This window comes from Canis aureus, chromosome X (assembly GCF_053574225.1).
Source record: "Canis aureus isolate CA01 chromosome X, VMU_Caureus_v.1.0, whole genome shotgun sequence".
In the NCBI taxonomy this organism is placed as follows: Eukaryota; Metazoa; Chordata; class Mammalia; order Carnivora; family Canidae; genus Canis; species Canis aureus.
Window position 1 is genome coordinate 64227761 of NC_135649.1, and position 20962 is coordinate 64248722.

Sequence of the window (20962 nt, forward strand, 5' to 3'; positions counted from 1 at the left end):
TATTATTTTTAAAGATTTATTTTTATTTATTTATGATAGACATAGAGAGGCAGAGACACAGGCAGAGGGAGCCCGACGCAGGACTGGATTCTGGGACTCAGGATCGCACCCCGGGCCAAAGGCAGGCGCGAAACCGCTGAGCCACCCAGGGATCCCCAACATTTAAGAAATTAAATAAAAAATTTGTTCTTTCTATATCCAAAAAAAAAAACCAGAAAGAAGATCAAAACAAAACCAAAAAAAAAAAAAAAAGAAACCCAAAGGAAGCTAGATTTTGTTTCCCCTACATCCGAAGCTTCAAGCACTCTTTGATCAGTAGATTTGCTGAGGAGAGGTTTGTGTTAACCTGCTTGGGGAAGGGCCTGCTGCTCTGGTTTTTAGGTGGATTTACTTTAGCGGAGATCCACCTGCAGGGTGCAGTGAGTGGGCCAGGGTTCATATGGCAGCTCTCTTATGGATTTGGTGGCACTGTTTAGCTCATTGAGGTCATAATTGTGTATGGGTGTGGAGTGAAAATGGCTTCCTCCTATTTTTCTTGTTTGAGGAGTGGAAAATTTGCCCCTGCCATTCTTCAGGAAGCCTTCACATATGCTCAGTCACCCCTGTTTTGTCCCTGGCTTCTCTCAGGTCCTCCTCTTCACCCTTTCCTTGACTGAGCTGTTTGCCTGCAGGGCGGTACAGGACTCCTGTGTTTTGTTACAGGAACAGCTGTGTTTCAAAGTCCCACACTTCATAGACCCCCATGGCATGGATTCACGCTAGTCCTCTATGGGAGGGTCTCTGCACTGTGTCTAGTGCCAGCTTGTCCCAGAAAACAGTCATATGATGGCATATTTGTTCTTTTTATATTCTGGATATTAATCCCTTATCATATATGTGATTTGCAAATATTTCTCCCATTTTGTGGATTACCTTTAAATTTATTGATAAGTGTCCATAGCATAAAAGTTATAAAATTTGATGAAGTCCAATTTATCTATTTTTTGATTTCATTGCCTGTGGTTTTGGTGTCATACTGAAGACATCGTTTCCAAATCCTGTTATGAAGATTTTTCCTTTTTTCCATTTTTACTTTGGGCAATCATGGTAATATGCTGCTGAATTTGGTTTGCTAGAATTTTCTTGAGGATTTTTTAATCTGTATTCATACAGAATCTGTAGTTTTCTTATAGTTTATCACGATTTCAAATTAGTTTATTGCTGATTTTACTTAGTGAATTCCAAAGTGTTCACTCCTTTTCCGTTTCATTGAACAGTTTGAAAAAGATTGGCATTATTTTTAAAATATTTGGTAGAATTCATCAGTGAAGCTATCTGGTCTTATTCTTTTAAAGAATAAGACCAGGTAGAATAGGGACTCCTGGATTCTTTTCTTTTCTTTGTTTCTTTATTACAGATTGAATGTTCTTACTGGTTTAGTGTCTGTATAGATTTTGCCCTCCTTCATGAGTTTCTTCTGGTAGATTGTGTTTCTAGAAGTTTTTCTATTTCATCTAGGTTATTTTGTTGTATTTTTCATAACTCTTTTTCTATAAAATTGTGCTAGTAATGTCCCAGTTTTATTTCAGATTATAGTAATTTCCATCCTCTCTTTTTGTCTTAGTCAATCTAAGGTTTATGACTATTTTACTTTTTGAAGAACCAACTTTTGATTATATTGATTTTCTTTTTTCCCCTAGTGTCTGTTTTACTTGTCTACTCTAATCTTTTTTATTTCCTATCATTCACTAGTTTGGGTTTAGTTTGTTCTTCTTTTTCTACTTCTTTCAGTTGTGAGTAGAAAAGATACTTTTTATGATTTCAGTCCTTAGAATTTTTAAGGCTTGTTCTGCACCCCATCATGTGGTCTGTCCTTCAGAATGTTTCACATGCGCTTGGTGAAAATCTGTAACCTGTTGTGTGAGTGTTACATATATGTCTGTTTTGGTAGATTGTTTTATAGTGTTGTTCAGGTTTTCTATTTTCTTATTGATCTTTTTTCTCTTGCTTTATGCATTTTTGAAAGTAGAGTGTTGATGTCTCCAAACTATTATTATAGAACTCCTTTTAATTCTGTCAGTATTTGTTTCATATATCCTAGGGCTCTGTTGTTGGTGCCTATATGTTTATGAGTGTTATATCTTCTTGATTAATTGACTCTTTTATCAATATACAGTATCTTTTTGACAGTTATAATAGTTTCTTGACTTAAAGTCAAGATTTGTCTGATGTCTACATAGTCACCCATGCCTTCTTAGTTATGGTTTTCATGGAATATCTTTTATCATTCTTTCATTTTCAGCCTGTTTCTGTCTTTTGATCCATATTGAGTCTTTTGTGGATAACCAGTATTTACCTCATCTTTTAATTCATGCCTTTTAATTGAGAATTTAATCCATTTCTATTTTAAGTAATAGATGGGTAATAATTTACTTCCACCACTTTGATACCTTTTGTATGGCTTACTGCTTTTTTCCATCATTTTCTCCACTGATGCCTTCTGTTTTTGTTTAGTTGACTTTTTAAAACAGAGATGTTTTGATTCCCATCTCATTTTTGTACATAATCATTAGATACTTTCTTTGTGGTTACCATGGGGTTAAATACAACATCCTAAAGTCATAGTGATATAGTTTGAATTGATATGAAATTAATTAAATCATATACAAAATAATACAGCTCTATTCTCCGCTTGTATATTATTCACATCACAAATTACATTTTTTTAAAATTTATTTATTTATGATAGTCACAGAGAGAGAGAGAGAGGCAGAGACACAGGCAGAGGGAGAAGCAGGCTCCATGCACCGGGAGCCCGACGTGGGACTCGATCCCGGGTCTCCAGGATCGCGCCCTGGGCCAAAGGCAGGCGCCAAACCGCTGCGCCACCCAGGGATCCCCCCCAACAAATTACATTTTGATATATTTTATGCCCAATAACATATTTCTAATTATCTTTTATGCTTTTGTCTTTTTAAATGCATAGAGAGCAAGCCTAGAGTTACAAGCCAAAATTGCAACAATAGTGGATTTCATATTTGCCCTTTTCCATATTTCTTTCTTTCTTTTTTTAAAGGATTTTATTTATTTACTCATGAGAAACACACAGAGAGAGAGAAAGAGGCAGAGACACAGGCAGAGGGAGTAGCAGGCCCCATGCAGGGAGCCCAATGTGGGACTTGATCCCGGGACTCCAGGATTACACCCTGGGCCAAAGGTAGTGCTAAACCGCTGAGCCACCCAGGCTGCCCTTTATTTATTTCTTTATACATCTTTGAGTTACTATATAACATCATTTCATTTTAACTGAACACTTTCCTTTAGTATTTCTTGTTTAGTTTTAATGAACTCCCTCAATTTAGGAGTATTTCCATTTTTTTCCTCTTTTTTGAAGGATATTTTGTTTGATATAAATTTTTCAGCTGACAGTTATTTTATTTGAAAACTTTAAAATATATTACTGGGTTGCCTGGATGGCAAAGTCAGTTAAATGTCTGATTATTGGTTTTGGCTCAGGTTGTGACCTCAGGGTTGTGAAATTGAGTCCTATATTGGGCTCTGTGCTCTGCAGGCAGTCTGCTTAAGACTATTCCTTCCTCTGCCCCTCCCCTCTGCACTCTTTCTCTCACTTTTGTGCTCTCCCTCCCACTCAAATAAATAAATAAAACTTTATTTTTTTTATTTTTATTTTTATTTTTTTTAATTTTTATTTATTTATGATAGTCACACAGAGAGAGAGAGAGGCAGAGACACAGGCAGAGGGAGAAGCAGGCTCCATTCACCGGGAGCCCGACGTGGGATTCGATCCCGGGTCTCCAGGATCGTGCCCTGGGCCAAAGGCAGGCGCTAAACCGCTGCGCCACCCAGGGATCCCAATAAATAAATCTTTAAAAAAATTATCACACTACCTTTTAGCCTCCAAGTGTCTTATGCAGAGTCAGCTGATAATGTTATTGATGATCCTTGTATCTGACAAGTTACTTCTCACTTGCTACTTTCAAGATTCTCCTTGCTGTGCCTTCAAAACTTTGATTATAATGTGCTCAGTCTGGGTCTCTTTTAGTTTATCTCATTTCTAGTTTGTTGCATTCCTTGGATTTGCAGATTCTAGTCTTTACTCACTTTTGTGGAGCTTTGGGCCAGTATTTCCTCAAGTAAACTTTCTGCCCCTTTCTCATTCTTTTCTTTGACTCTCATGTATATGTCAGTCCACTTGATGGTATTCCACAAGTCCCTTAGTCTTTTATTTTTCTTCATTCTTTTTTCTTTCTGCTCCATAGGTTGATAATTTCAGTTGCCACCTTCATGTTTGTTGATTATTCCATATGCTCATACTATTGTTAAATCCCTTTTGTATTTTTATTTAAGTATAGTTGATATACAGTCTTTTAATTTAGTTTCAGGTATACAGTGTAGTGATTGAATAACTTTACATGATAGTATTCTCAACATCAATGATCATCAGGAAAATGTACATTAAAAACTACAATGAGATACCACCTCATACCTGTCAGAATGGCTAAAATGAAAAACACAAGAAACAATAAGTGTTCATGAGAATGTGGAGAATAATGAACCTCCTTGTGCTGTTTGTTGGTGGGAATGCAAATTGGTGAAGCCATATTGAAAAACAGTATGGATATTCCTCAAAAAATAAAAAATAGAGCTACCCTATGATCTAGGAATCACACTACTGGATATTTACCCCTATGTTTATAGCAGCATTATTTATAGTAGCCAAACTATGGAAGCAGCTCAAGTGTCCATCGACAGATAAATGGATAAGGCAAATTGTTTTATATATACATATATAAAATTCAGCCATAAAAAGAATGAAATCTTGCCATTTGCAACAACATGGCTAGGGATAGAAAGTATAATGCTGATCGAAATAAGTCATTTAGAGGCCAGTACTATATGATCTCACGCATATGTCAAATTTAAGAAACAAAACAAATGAGCAAAGAAAAAAAGACAAATCAAGAAACAGACTCGTAACTATAGAGAACAAACTGATGGTTACCATAGGGGAGGTGGGCAGGGGGGTTTGGGGAAGTAAGGGATGAGGAATAAAGACTACAATTTTGATGGTGAAAAAAAATAAAATGGTAAAAAAAGATAGATTTTCTCCTCCTGCATTCAGGATGAAGATTCACTAATCCCCAATCCAAGGACAGTACTTAAAAAACAAAAATATGCAAATCATTAATGAACATAGTGATTCAAAGTCTTTTTTTTTAAAGGTCATTTGGAACTTGACTTGCCAAGGACAAATAACCCCAAGATTTTATTTATTTATGCATGAGAGAGGCAGAGACTTACGCAGAAGGAGAAGCAGGCTCCCTGCAAGGTGCCTGCGGAACGCAATCCCGGGACTCTGGGATCACAACCTGAGCCAAAGGCAGGTGCTCAACTACTGAGCCACCCCAGGTGCCTGTTTCCAAAGTCTTAATTAAAGATTTGTGTATTAATTTTCTAGTTATATGTTAAAATATTACCACAAACTTAGCCTCTTAAGACAATATTATTATCTCATAGTCCTGTAAATCAAGAATTTCAGAGTGACTTAACTGAGTATGGCTCTACTGGGTCACCTGCTCAGTGTCTGAGTAGAAATTAAGTTTTATTTTTTTTAAAATTTTTTATTTATTTATGATAGGCACACAGTGAGAGAGAGAGAGAGAGGCAGAGACACAGGCAGAGGGAGAAGCAGGCTCCATGCACCGGAAGCCCGACGTGGGATTCGATCCCGGGTCTCCAGGATCGCGCCCTGGGCTTAAAGGCAGGCGCCAAACCGCTGCACCACCCAGGGATCCCAGAAATTAAGTTTTAGCCAGAGCTTAGATTTTCATATAAGACTTTGTGTACTTTTTAGGGTCTCTTCTTGTCAGAATTCAATTTTTTGTAGTTGTAGCATTGACGTCCTTAGCTCCTAGATACTTCTCTCCACAACATGGCTTCGAGACTAGTAAAAGAGTATTTCTTACACTTCAGTCTATTAAAGGGCTCATTTTGATTAGGTCAGGCCTTACCAGGAGAATCCTATTTTTGATTAAAACAAACCCAACTGATTACTAACTCAATTATGGGAATGGCACCCTATCATATTTACAGATCTCAACCGTACTCAAAGCGATCAGACAATACAGGATGTTTACTCCAGAGGATGGGATCTTAGAGACCATTTTAGGATTGCAGGCACTACACCTTGCAAAAAGGACAAGACATTCAGGGAATTTTCCATTTTGAATTATGGATTTGACCCAGTGATAGGAATCTTGGACACATCCACGGAAGGGTATAATAAAAACTTAGTGAATAGTTAGTCTGTGTCAGTTACTTTGCATGCATTGTCTTATTCAATCTCCACAACTTCATGAGGGCTGTTTATAATCTTTCCCAGTTAGTAGATGAAAAAAACTGAAGCTAAGAGGGTTTAAGTAACTTGTGAAAATGGAGTTTGAATCTAAATGGACTGTGGTATTTATACTTCACTATGGTGTCACCTATTATTAATCTTGATTTGTCTATTTTACAGTTTTATGTAAGTGCAGTATCCAGGTAATTTATCACAGATTTGTGACTTATGTTTTATTTTTTTTGCATGCAATAATGATAATGCAGTTATGGCTTAAAAAGAGAATTTCCTTTTAAAGAGACGTTGAAAACATTTAAGATGGAACTCCATGCTTTCTCAGTTTTGCTTCAAAATCACTTGTGGGATCTGAGGAGTTGGATGATGAGTAGGAAGCTATCAGTGAAAACAAATTGACCAGAAGTTGGTAATATTTGAAACTGGATAATGGGTAGTAGGGTTTATTATGCTATTCTGTCTAATACTTTTTTACATTTGAATATTTCCATGGTGAATATTATGTAATCCATAGTTTCAGTTTTAAATAAGAAAGAAAATACTTGGTAAATTGTATTCCTTCATTATCATAATGTCTGTAATATTAAAATCATGAATCTTATAAAAAATAAAATCATGAATCTTTATTGATTTACATGGAACCATAAAAATATTTGTTTATATAAGCATTTCCTTCATTAAAGTAGTAGTGTGTAGTGGTTAAGATCAAGGACTCCATAGTGCCTGACACTCTGGGTATCTTAGTTATTGTGATATTTAATCGTTGTATGTCCTTGTGTAAGTTATTTAACTTCTGCGTCTTTGACTTTTTATTTGTAAAATGGGAATATTTGTACCTATCTTATACAGTTCTTGGGTGTAGTATGTAATGGATAGACATAGGGATAAAACAGTAAAAATGTACAGAGATAGGGAGATAGGTATATTCATATCTTATTTATTTATTATCTTTTTAAACTTTCTTTTATTTTTTATTTTGTTTTGTTTTGTTTTTATAATAAATTTATTTTTTATTGGTGTTCAATTTACCAACATGCAGAATAACACCCAGTGCTCAGTCACCCATTCACCCCCACTCCCCGCCCTCTTCCCCTTCCACCACCCCTCGTTCGTTTCCCAGAGTTAGGAGTCTTTATGTTCTGTCTCCCTTTCTGATATTTCCCACACATTTCTTCTCCCTTCCCTTCTATTCCCTTTCACTATTATTTATATTCCCCAAATGAATGAGAACATACAATGTTTGTCCTTCTCCGATTGACTTACTTCACCCAGAATAATATCCTACAGTTCCATCCACGTTGAAGCAAATGGTGGGTATTTGTCATTTCTAATGGCTGAGTAATATTCCATTGCATACATAAACCACATCTTCTTTATCCATTCTTCTTTCGATGGACACCGAGGCTCCTTCCACAGTTTGGCTATTGTGGGCATTGCTGCTAGAAACATCGGGGTGCAGGTGTCCCAGCGTTTCATTGCATCTGTATCTTTGGGGTAAATTCCCAACAGTGCAATTGCTGGGTCGTAGGGCAGGTCTATTTTTAACTCTTTGAGGAACCGCAACACAGTTTTCCAAAGTGGCTGCACCAGTTCACATTCCCACCGACAGTGTAAGAGGGTTCCCTTTTCTCCGCATCCTGTCCAACATTTGTGGTTTCCTGCCTTGTTGATTTTCCCCATTCTCACTGGTGTGAGGTGGTATCTCATTGTGGTTTTGATTTGTATTTCCCTGATGGCAAGTGATGGAGAGCATTTTCTCATGTGCATGATGGCCATGTCTATGTCTTCCTCTGTGAGATTTCTGTTCATGTCTTTTGCCCATTTCATGATTGGATTGTTTGTTTCTTTGGTGTTGATTTTAATAAGTTCTTTATAGATCTTGGAAACTAGCCCTTTATCTGATACGTCATTTGCAAAAATCTTCTCCCGTTCTGTAGGTTGTCTTTTAGTTTTGTTGACTGTATCCTTTGCTGTGCAAAAACCTCTTATCTTGATGAAGTCCCAATAGTTCATTTTTGCTTTTGTTTCTTTTGCCTTCGTGGATGTATCTTGCAAGAAGTTACTGTGGCGAAGTTCAAAAAGGGTGTTGCCTGTGTTCTCCTCTAGGATTTTGATGGAATCTTGTCTCACATTTAGATCTTTCATCCATTTTGAGTTTATCTTTGTGTATGGTGAAAGAGAGTGGTCTAGTTTCATTCTTCTGCATGTGAATGTCCAATTTTCCGAGCACCATTTATTGAAGAGACTGTCTTTCTTCCAATGGATAGTCTTTCCTTCTTTATCAAATATTAGTTGACCATAAAGTTCAGGGTCCACTTCTGGGTTCTCTATTCTGTTCCATTGATCTATGTGTCTGTTTTTGTGCCAGTACCACACTGTCTTGATGACCAGAGCTTTGTAGTACAACCTGAAATCTGGCATTGTGATGCCCCCAGATACGGTTTTCTTTTTTAAAATTCCCCTGGCTATTCGGGGTCTTTTCTGATTCCACACAAATCTTAAAATAATTTGTTCTAACTCTCTGAAGAAAGTCCATGGTATTTCGATAGGAATTGCATTAAACTTGTAAATTGCCCGGGGTAACATTGACATTTTCACAATATTAATTCTGCCAATCCATGAGCATGGAATATTTTTCCATCTCTTTGTGTCTTCCTCAATTTCTTTCAAAAGTGTTCTATAGTTTTTAGGGTATAGATCCTTTACCTCTTTGGTGAGGTTTATTCCTAGGTATCTTATGCTTTTGGGTGTAATTGTCAATGGGATTGACTCCTTAGTTTCTCTTTCTTCAGTCTTATTCTTAGTGTATAGAAATGCCATTGATTTCTGGGCATTGATTTTGTATCCTGCCACGCTACCAAATTGCTGTATGAGTTCTAGCAATCTTGGGTTGGAGGCTTTTGGGTTTTCTACGTAGAGTATCATGTCATCGGCGAAGAGGGAGAGTTTGACTTCTTCTTTGCCAATTTGAATGCCTTTAATGTCTTTTTGTTGTCTGATTGCTGAGGCTAGGACTTCCAGTACTAGCAGTGGTGAGAGTGGACATCCCTGTCTTGTTCCTGATCTTAGGGGAAAGGCTCCCAGTGCTTCCCCATTGAGAATGATATTTGCTGTGGGCTTTTCGTAGATGGCTTTTAAAATGTTGAGGAATGTTCCCTCTATCCCTACACTCTGAAGAGTTTTGATCAGGAATGGATGCTGTAGTTTGTCAAATGCTTTCTCTGCATCTAATGAGAGGATCCTATGGTTCTTGTTTTCTCTCTTGCTGATATGATGAATCACATTGATTGTTTTACAAGTGTTGAACCAGCCTTGTGTCCCGGGGATAAATCCTACTTGGTCATGGTGAATAATTTTCTTAATGTACTATTGGATCCTATTGGCTAGTATCTTGTTGAGAATTTTTGCATCCATGTTCATCAGGAATATTGGTCTGTAATTCTCCTTTTTGGTGGGGTCTTTGTCTGGTTTTGAAATTAAGGTGATGCTGGCCTCATGGAACGAATTTGGAAGTACTCCATTTCTTTGTGTCTTTCCGAACAGCTTTAGTAGAATAGGTATGGTTTCTTCTTAAACGTTTGATAGAATTCCCCTGGGAAGCCATATGGCCCTGGACTTTTGTGTCTTGGGAGGTTTTTGATGACTGCTTCAATCCTCCCTGGTTATTGGCCTGTTCAGGTTTTCTATTTCTTCCTGTTCCAGTTTTGGTACTTTGTGCCTTTCCAGGAATGCGTCCATTTCTTCTAGATTGCCTAAACGTTCTTTTAAATAAGAAACTAAATTTAGATAATTGTTTCCCTTTGGCAGTTAGAAGATATTGTATGTTGTCGTGTTTTTTGAGTCTCTGTTTCTCAAACCAGTGTTTCTGAAAATTTTTCCCTTTCACAACACATATTTACACTTTTTTAGAGTGGGAGTCATTTGGCATTTTGGGTGGAACAGTTCTTGTTTGAGATTGTCTTTTATATTATTGAACATCTGTATTTACCTTCCTTTCTGCTTACATTAAATACCAGTCCTGATGATTATTTCTGAGAACCTTAAAGTGCCCTTGCACATTTTCAGATGTCTTCTAGAAAAATAGAAACATCCTTGGTTGGGATCCATTTGTTTACTCAAATTTGTAGAATGGTACTAAAGGTTATTTTAGAGCACTGTTTTTTTCCACAGCTTTTCCTGTCATGTGTGTTAGTATATATTGGATGAGAACTAATGAACTAAATTACTGATATTTCCACAGTGGCTCAAAGTCTTGTACAAGTATTTAATTTTGAAAAACATATGTTAACCTGTGATCTATTGTGATCTTATTGAGGCAAAGTATTGGATATATGGTGTGTAAGTAGATGTGTCTCTATTTTGGAAAATTTCCCTTAGTAATAGTACTACTTCAACATTGCTTGAAAGATTTCTGTGAGTTAGCTAACTGTAATTCCCTTTATTGTAGGTGATAGAAATTGAAGATGCTTCACCCACCAAGTGTCCAATAACAACCAAGTTGGTTTTAGATGAAGATGAAGAAACCAAAGAACCTTTAGTGCAGGTTCACAGAAATATGGTCATCAAATTGAAACCACATCAAGTAGATGGTAAGAAACAATTGTATAATTAAAGCATTTTTAAAGTAGGCACCATGCCCAGTAGAGCTCAGTGGGGCTTGAACTCACAACCCTAAGAGCTGACATCAAGAGTCAGAAGCTTAACCGAGTCAGGTGCCCCATGATTAAATCATTTTTAATTACGTTTTACCAAATTTGGTGTTTCCTGTGTGCCTCTCATTCTGCTAAGCACTAGAGGCACATTTGTGAGCAAAACAAACGTGAACCCAGCCTCCTATAGAGCTCATAAATTAATGAGGAGACACAATTCAGTGCAAAGAAAATGAGTGTTATAGAAGGGGAAATAAGTAAGTGCCCTTTACAAATGGGTATATATAGCAAGCGCATTTCACATAGTCTACAATGATTGGGTAAGGGCAGCTGCAGGGCAGGTAGAGGTACCACCATTAGCTAAAAGCCTTCTTTAGGAAATCCTCTTTCAACATTTGTGAGTATGCTTGTTAATAGTATTCTAACATTGGTATTTGGGAGGATACCAAATTATCCCTATTCTTGTTTTGTTAAAGTGGAATCAGTAAGGCAATTTTTAGTGTGCGTGTGAATGAATTCATAAGGAAAGTTCTACAGCTCTACTCCTTGGGTAATGAGCCCCTTTTCTTGTTTAGTCTTTACTGTTGAATAAAGGGAGAGTTAATAAATTATCTCCTGGGTTGTTTTACTAATCAGCTCAATAAACTTGAAAGAATATTTGATAGGAATCTATAAATTAGATAAAATTATAGATCATGTTTCTATTTTAGATTATTCAGGTTTCTTTGGATTGTCCCAGGGAATGAAGGTTTGCTGTAATAGATAAGATGAATGAAAGAAAGTCACCCTGTTGTCTACTTCAGTTTACTGTCTTTTTTTTTTTTTTTTGGGCAATTAACCTTAGTAAGTAATCTCCTATATATTTATGAGATTCTTTATCTCATAGTTAAATTCTATTTCTTAAAGTTTTAGTTATGTTTTTGATATATTTATGAAGGAATATTTTTAATGTGGATCTTTAAACTTAATGAATATGTCATTTTTAGGTGTTCAGTTTATGTGGGATTGCTGCTGTGAGTCTGTAAAAAAAACAAAGAAATCTCCAGGTTCGGGATGCATTCTAGCACACTGCATGGGCCTTGGTAAGACATTACAGGTAAGAACATGAAGATATTCTCTTCTTACGCATTCATGAATTCAAGAATTTATATTGGATTGTATTCTGTGTCTGAGGCAGACTTAATGGGGTCTGGAGACCCAGCAGCAGTAAAGAAGAATAACAAGATCCCTCTCTCAGGAAGCTTATATTACAGTACAGTTGAGAAATTTTAATCAAATATGAAATATGTACTTTCAGGTAGTTAATAAGAGAATAAATAGGGAGTGCAAATTTAAGAAGGTGATCTATGAGGAAGGATTCTAATTAAGTGAAGGAATGGGGTTATAAGGCAGAAGCAGTAAAAAACTGAAGAATTTGAGGTGGAAATGAACGTCTTTACAATTTCTAACACACTGTGATCCTATAGTAATGAGAATGTAAAGTATTTTTCACTATTAAAAACACTTTATTTATTTAAATTCAGTTTGTCAACATACAGTATAATACCCAGTGCTCATCACATCACGGGGCCCTCCTTAATGCCTATCCCCCAGTTACCCAATCCTCTCCCACCTCCCCTTTAGCAACCTTCAGTTTGTTTCCCAGAGTTAATAGTCTCTCATGGTTTGTCTCCCTCTCTGATTTTCCCCGTTCAGTCTCCTCTCCTTCTCTTATGGTCTCTTGCACTATTTCTTATATTCCACATATGAGAGAAACTGTTTGATACTTGTCTTCCTCCAATTGACTTATTTCACTTAGCATAATGCCCTCCAGAACCATCCATGTCGATATAAATGGTAGGTATTCATCCTTCCTTATGGCTGAGTAATATTTGATTGTATGTGTATACCACATCTTCTTTATACATTCATCTGTCGAGGGATGTCTCGGCTCCTTCTGCAGTTTGGCTATTATGGACATTGCTGCTATGAACATTGGAGTGCGGATGCCCATTTGTTTCACTATATCTGTATCTTTGGGGTAAATCCCCAGTAGTGCAATTGGTACGTGATGGGATGGCTCTATTTTTACCTTTTTTGGAGGAACCTCCTTACTGTTTTCCAGAGTAGCTGTATAAGCTTGTATTCCCAACAGTGGAAGAGGGTTCCCTTTTCTCCACATCCTTGCCAACATTTGTTGTTTCCTGTCTTGTTAATTTTCCCCATTTTCACTGGTGTGAGGTGGTATCTCATTGTGGTTTTGATTTATATTTCCCTGATGGCAAGTGATGCAGAGCATTTTCTCATGTGCTTGTTGGCCATGTGTAGGTCTTCTTTGGAGAAATGTCTTTTCATGTCTTCTGCCCATTTCTTGACTGGACTGTGTTTTTTGCGTGTTGAGTTTGGTAAGTTCCTTATAGATTTTGGATGCTAGCCCTTTATCTGATATGTCATTTGGAAATATCTTTTCCCATTGTGTAGGTTGCCTTTTAGTTGTGTTGACAGTTTCCTTTGCTGTGCAGAAGCTTTTTATCTTGATGAAGTCCCAATAATTAATTTTTACTTTTGTTTCCCTTTCCTTTGAAGACGTGAAAACTCTGTGAAAAATGTCCATGGTATTTGACAGGGATTACATTGAATGTGTAGATTGCTCTGGGTAGCATAGACATTTTAACAATATTTATTCTTCTAGTCCAAGAATGTGGCATGTTTTTTTCATTTCTTTGTGTCTTCTTCATTTTCTTTCATAAGTGTCCTATAGTTTTTAGAGTACAGATCCTTTACCTCTTTGGTGAGGTTTATTCCTAGATATATTATGGTTCTTGGTGCAGTTGTAATTAGGATCGATTCCTTGATTTCTCTTCTGACTCATTGTTAGTCTGTAGAAATGCAGCTGAGTTCTTGCATTGGTTTTGTATTCTGCCTTGTTGCTGAATTGCTGTATGAGTTTTAGCAATTTTGGAGTGCAGTCTTTTGGGTTTTCCACATAGAGTATCATGTTATATGCAAAGAGTGGAAGTTTGCCTTCTTCTTTTCCAGTTTGGATGCCTCTTATTCCTTTTCGTTGTGTGATTGCTGAGTCTACGACTTCTAGTACTGTGTTGAACAATAGTGGTGGGAGTGGGCATCCCTGTCATGTTCTTGACCCTAGGGAAAAAGGTCTCAGTTTTTCCCATTGATAATGATACTCGCTGTGGGCTTTTCATAGATAGCTTTTATGATATTGAGGTATGTTCCCTTTATCCCTACACTGTGGATAGTTTTAATCAAGAAAGGATACTGTATTTTATCAAATGCTTACTCTGTGCTAATTTAGAGGATCATATGGTTCTTCTGTTTTCTTTTATTAATGTAATCTATCATGCTGATTGACTTGCGAGTATTGAACTACCGTTGAATCCCAGAAATAAATCCTACTTGGTCATTGTGAGTAATCCTATTAATGTACTATTGGACCCTACTGGCTAGTATCTTGGTGAGAATTTTGACATCCATGTTCATCAGGGATATTGGTCTGTATTTCTTTTTTATGGAGTATTTGTCTGGTTTTGTGATCAAGGTAATGCAGACCTCATAGAATGAGTTTGAAAGTTTCCCTTCCATTTCTATCTTTTGAAACAGCTTCAGAAGAATAGTACTAATTCTTCAAATATTTGGAATTCCCCTGGGAAGCCATCTGGCTCTGGACCCTTGTTTCCTTGGAAGGTTTTGATGACTGCTTCCATTTCCTTGCTAGTTATTGGTCTGTTCACATTTTCTATTTTTTCCTGTTTCAGTTTTGGTAATTTATCAGTTTCCAGGAATGCATCTTATTTCTTCCAGATTGTCTAATTTGATGGCATATAGTTGCTCATAATGTGTTCTTAAAATCATCTGTTTATCCTTTGTGTTGGTCATAATTGTCCATGTTTCATTCATGATTTTGTTAATTTGAATCCTTTCTCTTTTCTTTTTGATAAGTATGGATAGAGGTTTATCTCTTATTTTTTCAAGGAACCAACTCCTAGTTTTGTTGACCTGTTCTACTGTTCTGCTTTCTGTTTCATTGATTTTTGCTCTAATCTTTATTATTTCTCTTCTCCTTGGTTTAGGCCTTGCTATTCTTCAGCTCTTTTAGGTGTAAGGTTAGATTGTATATTTGAGATTTTTCTAATTTTTTTGAGAGAGGCTAATATTGAAATGTACTTCCCTCTTAAGACTACCTTTGATGTATCCCATAGATTTTGAATAGTTGTGCTTTCATTTTCATTAGTTTGCGTGAATCTTTTTCATTCTTCTCTAGGTTGACCCATTCAATCTTTAGAAGGATGCTCTTTAACCTCCAAATGTTTTAGTTCCTTCAGAATTTCCTCTTGTGTTTGAGTTCCAATTTTGAAGCCTTGTCGTCTGATAAAATGCAGGAAATGATCCTGGTCTTTTCGTATCAGTTGAGACCTGATTTGTGACCCAGTATGTGGTCCGTTATTGAGAGAGTTACATGTGCACTGGAGAAGAATATGTATTCTGTTGCATTAGGTTCAAATGTTCTGAATATATAACCCGTGAAGTCCATCTGGTTCCATGTGTCATTCAAAGTCCTTGTTTCCTTGTTGATCTTCTGTTTAGGTGATCTGTCCATTGCTGTGAGTGATGTGTTGAAGTATTATCATCAGTGTATTTCTTTACCTTGGTTATTAATTGGTTGATATAATTGGCTGCTCCCAAATTAGCATAAATACTTATAATTGTTAGATCTTCTTGTTGGATAGCCCCTTTAAGTGTGATATAGTATCCCTCTTCATCTCTTACAACTGTCTTTGGTTTAAAATTTAATTTATCTAAAAAATTTTTAATTTATCTGATATGAGAATTGCTACCCTAGGTTTCTTTTGAAGTCCATTTGTATGGTAAGTGGTTGTCTACCCTCTCATTTTCAGTTTGAAGGTGTCTTTAGGTCTAAAATGAGTTACTTTTTTGAATATAGTGAAAGGAAGCCAGAAGTGGAGAATATATCTATAAAATATAAATGTAAAAAATAAAAGTTTACAGATACTTAAAAGAGCTGATAAGAAACCAGTTGCAACAGGAAAAAAGAAAAAATGGAAAATTTTAAACTGAAAGATAAGTCATAAGAAAAACCCCCCTCGAATTCTATATAGTATTTTCTCCTAGCACTGGAGTGTTCCAGTCCTTTTCGGTCAAATAAACTTGCTATTCACTTGTTCTTCCAGCTAATCTGTGGAGGAGGGGCCTATTGCACTGATACTAAGGTTTCCCTGCCTGGGTGGAGTTTCACTGTCCTTTGCCCAGAGGCCAGGCTCTGTGTATGCTGTTTGCTGTGTGGCTTTTGTTCTTTGAAGGCTTTCTGTACCTCCTTAGAAGGTAAAAATAAAAATGGCCGCACCCCGATCTCCAGCCCAGGAGCTGAAGATCATGATATGTGTCAAACTCTGCAGACTCCTTTGGTACATGCTCACTCATATCCTCCCCAGGGGAAGATAGAGGGACACTGATTTGTGCAACATGCAGGGCTCTGGCAGTGAGGGTTCTCACCCATTCATGTGTTCACCTGCTCCACCCCTCCTGGAGGAAGCTGAAAGTTGCCTCGTTTCTGTCTATTCCAAGGCTCTGGGACAGAGAGTGTTCACCTGTTTGCACACCTGCTTCTCCTCTCCCAGAGGAAAGCAGAGGATTGCTGTATTCCACTCCTTTACAGGGACACAACATGAAGAGTAGTTGCCCAGTCCGGTGGTGGTTCAGGGTTTATTACAAAACAAGCTGAGAACCCTCTCCTGGGCTCACTGACCTAAACCTGTTTCCCCTCTCAATGCTTGGAAACTGCCGGCTCAGGCACCCCTGTTCTTTCTGTGCCTCGGGATTTTGAGACCCCATAGTCCCACCTGCCATTTTGTCCTGCATCACTACTGAGCATCTTTCAGGCCAGGAAGTCTCTCACTGAAGTAGATTTCTAAAGTTCTTGATTTTGAGCCCCACGTCTCTATCATTTTCTCGTATCCAGCTTACAAAGACTCCCTCTGCCTGCTGTTTATCTTCTCATATATCCCCTCCATTTTTCTTCTCCCCACTCCTACCTTACAAAAAGTGGTCACTTTTTCATTTGTATAGTTCCAACCATTCTTTCCTTATATCACACATTGAATTCATAGGTGTTCCGGATGATTTGAGAGCTAGCTAAATTAAGGGGACCAGATAAAACAATGACTTCTATTCTTCCTCCATCTTGCCTCAAGTAGAACACTTTTTATTTTTTAACCATTTTAAACATTGTTCTTGCCTTTTAAGATTTTTTTTGTTCCAAGACTTTATTTAAATTCAAATTTCTTAATATGTAGTTTAGTATTGGTTTCAGGAGTAGAATTTATTGATTCATCACTTACATGTAACACATAGTGCTTATCACAGGTGCCCTCCTTAATGCCCATCACCCATTTAGCCCATCCTTCCACTCCACCTCCCATCACCATCCTACTACCATCTATAATTAAATCTTTTACAGTTTGCTTCCCTCTCAGTTTTTTTTTTTTCCCTCTCAGTTTTTAATCCTATTTTTTCTTTCCCTTCCCCTCTGTTCATCTATTTTGTTTCTTAAATTCCACTCGAGTGAAATTACTTAGATTTACCTTTCTCTGACTGACTTATTTCACTTAGCATAAACACTCTAGTTCTATCCATGTCCTTGCTCATGCCAACAGTTCATTCTTTTTGTTGGCAGAGTAATATTCCACTGTATATATTTACCATATTTAAATTTTCCACTCATCAATTAGTGGACATTGGGCTTTTTCCATAATTTGGCTGTTGTTGATAGTGCTGCTATAAACATAGGGGTTAATTTGCCCCTTCTAATCAGTAGTTTTGTTATCCATTGTGTAAGAATAGAGTTGCTGGATCATAGGGTAGTTCTATTTTTAACTCTTTGAGGAACCTCCGTATTGTTTTCCACAGTGGCTGCAGAAGCTACATTCCCAGGAAAAATTTAAGAGCTTCCCCTTTGTCCACATCCTTGCCAACATCTCGTTTCCTAAATTGTTAATTTTAGCCATTCTGACTGGTATGAGGTGGTATCTCATTGTGGTTTTGATCTGTTTTTCCCTGAAGATGAGTGATGAACATTTTTTCATGTTTTAGTTAGCCATATGTATGTCTTCTTTGGAGAAATTTCTATTCATGTCTTCCTCCCATTTCTTGCCTGGAAATACATTTTTTGTGTATTCATTTTGATAAGTTCTTTATAGATGATGGATGCTAGACCTTTATCCAGTATGTCATTTGCAAGTATCTTCTCCTATTCCATAATTTGCCTTTTAGTTTTGTTGATTGTTTCCTTTGCTTATGCAGAAACCTTTTATCTCAAGTCACAATAGTTCATTTTTCCTTTACTTTCTCTTACCTCTGTATACGTGTCTAGTAAGAAGTTGCCATGACCAAGGTCAAAGAGTTTGCTGCTTGTGTTCTCCTCTAAGATTATGATGATTTCCTGTCTCACATTTATGTCTTTCATGCATCTGGAATTTATTTTTGTGTATAGTAGAAAAAGTGATCCATTGTCATTCTTTTACATGTTGTTTTCAAGTTTTCTTGGCACCATCTGTTGAGGAGACTGTATTTTTTCCATTGGATATTCTTTCCTGCTTTGTCAAAGATGAGTTGACCATATAATTGTGGGTCCATTTCTGGGTTCTTGATTCTATTCCATTGATCTTTGTGTCCTTTTTTTGTGCTAGTACCATGCTGTCTGGATGATTACAGTTTTGTAATATAGCTTGAAGTTTGAAATCATGATGCCTCCAGCTTTGTTTTTCTTTTTTCAAGATTGCTCTGGTTATTTGGAGTCTTTGTGTTTGCATACACATTTCAGGATTGTTCTAGCTCTATGAAAATGCTAGTGGTATTTTGATAGGGATTACATTAAATGTGTAGATTGCTTTTGGTAGTATAGACATTTTAACAATACTTGTTCTTCCTTCCTTTTTTATTTAAGATTTTTTATTTATTTATTCATGAGAGAGACACACACACAGAGAGAGAGAAAGAGAGGCAGAGAAAGAGAGAAGCAGAGACACAGGCAGAGGGAGAAGCAGGCTCCATGCTGGGAGCCCGACATGGGGCTTGATTCCAGGTCTCCAGGATCACACCCTAGGCTGAAGGTGGCGCTAAACCGCTGAGCCACCTGGGCTGCCCTGTTCTTCCTATTCTTGAGAATGGAATGTTTTTTCATTTCTTTCTCTTCAATTTCTTTCATAAGTGTTCCATATTTTTCAGAATACAAATCATTTACAAAACTCTTTCTTTAGGCTATTCGAAGGTATCTTATGTTTTTTGGTGCACTTACTGTAAATAGGAAAGATTCCTTGATTTCTTTTTGTTGCTTAATTATTCGTGTATAGACATGCAGCTGATTTTTCTAAGTTGATTTTATATCCTGTGACTTTGCTGAATTCATATATCAGCTTTATCAATATTTGATGAGTCTTTCCAGTTTTCTACTTACAGAGTAAGTATATGAATTCATTCAGATATATGAATTCAGATATATGAATTCAGATATATGAATATCTGAATTATCTGAATATATGTATTCAGATATATGAATTCATTCAGATATATGAATTCAGATATATGAATTCATATATCAGCTTTATCAATATTTGATGAGTCTTTCCAGTTTTTACTTACAGAGTAAGTAACATGTTGTGTGTGAAGACTGAAAGTTTGAAAACTTCCTTGCCTATTTAGATGCCTTTTACTTGTTTTTGTTGTCTGATTGCTGAGGCTAGAACTTCTGGTACTGGGTTGAACAGTAGTGATTAGAGTGGACATCCCTGTTATGTCCCTCACCTTAGGGGAAAACTCAGTTTTTCCCCATTGTGAATGATATTAGCTGTCAGTCTTTTTTTAAAAAAGATTTTATTTATTTATTCATGAGAGACAGAGAGAGAGAGAGAGAGAGAGAGAGAGAGAGAGAGAGAGGCACAGACACAGGCAGAGGGAGAAGCAGGCTCCATGCAGGGAGCCCGATGTGGGACTCGATCCTGGGTCTCCAGGATCACACCCTGGGCTGAAGGCGGTACTAAACTGCTGAGCCACCCAGGCTGCCCTGTCAGTCTTTCATATATTGCCTTTATGATGTTTAGGTTGGTTCTGTTCTATTCCTATTTTTTAGTGGTTTTTATGAAGACAGGATGCTGTAATTTGTCACATGCTCTTACTACATCTATTGAGAGGATCATATGGTTCTTTTCTGTGCTTTTATTAATGTGGTATATCACGTTGATAGATTTGTTGTATTGAACGCCCCCAAATTGGCTTTTAAGGTTTTTTTATTTTTTGGCTTTTAAGTTTTTAATTCCAGTTAGTTTATGTACAGTGTTATATTAGTTTCATATGTCCACTATAGTGATTCAGTAATTCCATGTATCACCTGGTACTCATCATGACAAGTGCAGTACTTAATCTGCATCATCTATTTAATTCATCCCCCTTACCACCTTCCCCTCTCATAACCATCAGTTTCTTCTTTAAATTAAGGACTTGTTTCTTGATTTGTCTCTCTGTTTTTCCTTGTGTTCATTTTAGTGTTTCTTAAATTATACATGTGAGTGAAATCCTGTGGTATTTTTCTTACTCTGACTGACTTACTACAGTTAGTATTTTGTTCTCTAGCTTTTCCTATGTTGTAGTAAATGGGAAGATTTCATTCTTTTTTATGGCTACATAATATTCCTGTGTGTGTGTATGTGTGTGTCTCTCACATCTTTATCTGTTCATCTATGGATGGACACTTGGGCTGCTTCCATAATATGTGCTGTAAATCCTGCTTTTTTAAACATAGGGGCACATGTATGCCTCTGAATTCGTGTTTTCCTGTTTTCTGGGTAAATAACCTATAGTGTGATTGTTGAATCATAGGGCAGTTCTATTTTTAATTTTTTCATGAATCTCCATTCTGTTTTCCACTATGGCTATACCAGTTTGTTTTCCC

The 20962-nt window shown here is 36.9% G+C and overlaps 1 protein-coding gene across 9 annotated transcripts in view; it reads left to right on the forward strand.

Annotated features, from left to right (window-relative positions):
• The window catches only part of ATRX (ATRX chromatin remodeler), a 328475-nt gene that overhangs the window by 175208 nt on the left and 132305 nt on the right, over window positions 1-20962 (forward strand). For all 9 annotated transcript variants that reach the window (XM_077888250.1, XM_077888255.1, XM_077888252.1 and 6 more), the window contains 2 exons: window positions 10800-10941; window positions 11988-12097. In XM_077888250.1, the coding sequence (XP_077744376.1) occupies window positions 10800-10941; window positions 11988-12097 (252 nt within the window). The remainder of the gene's footprint in view (window positions 1-10799; window positions 10942-11987; window positions 12098-20962) is intronic.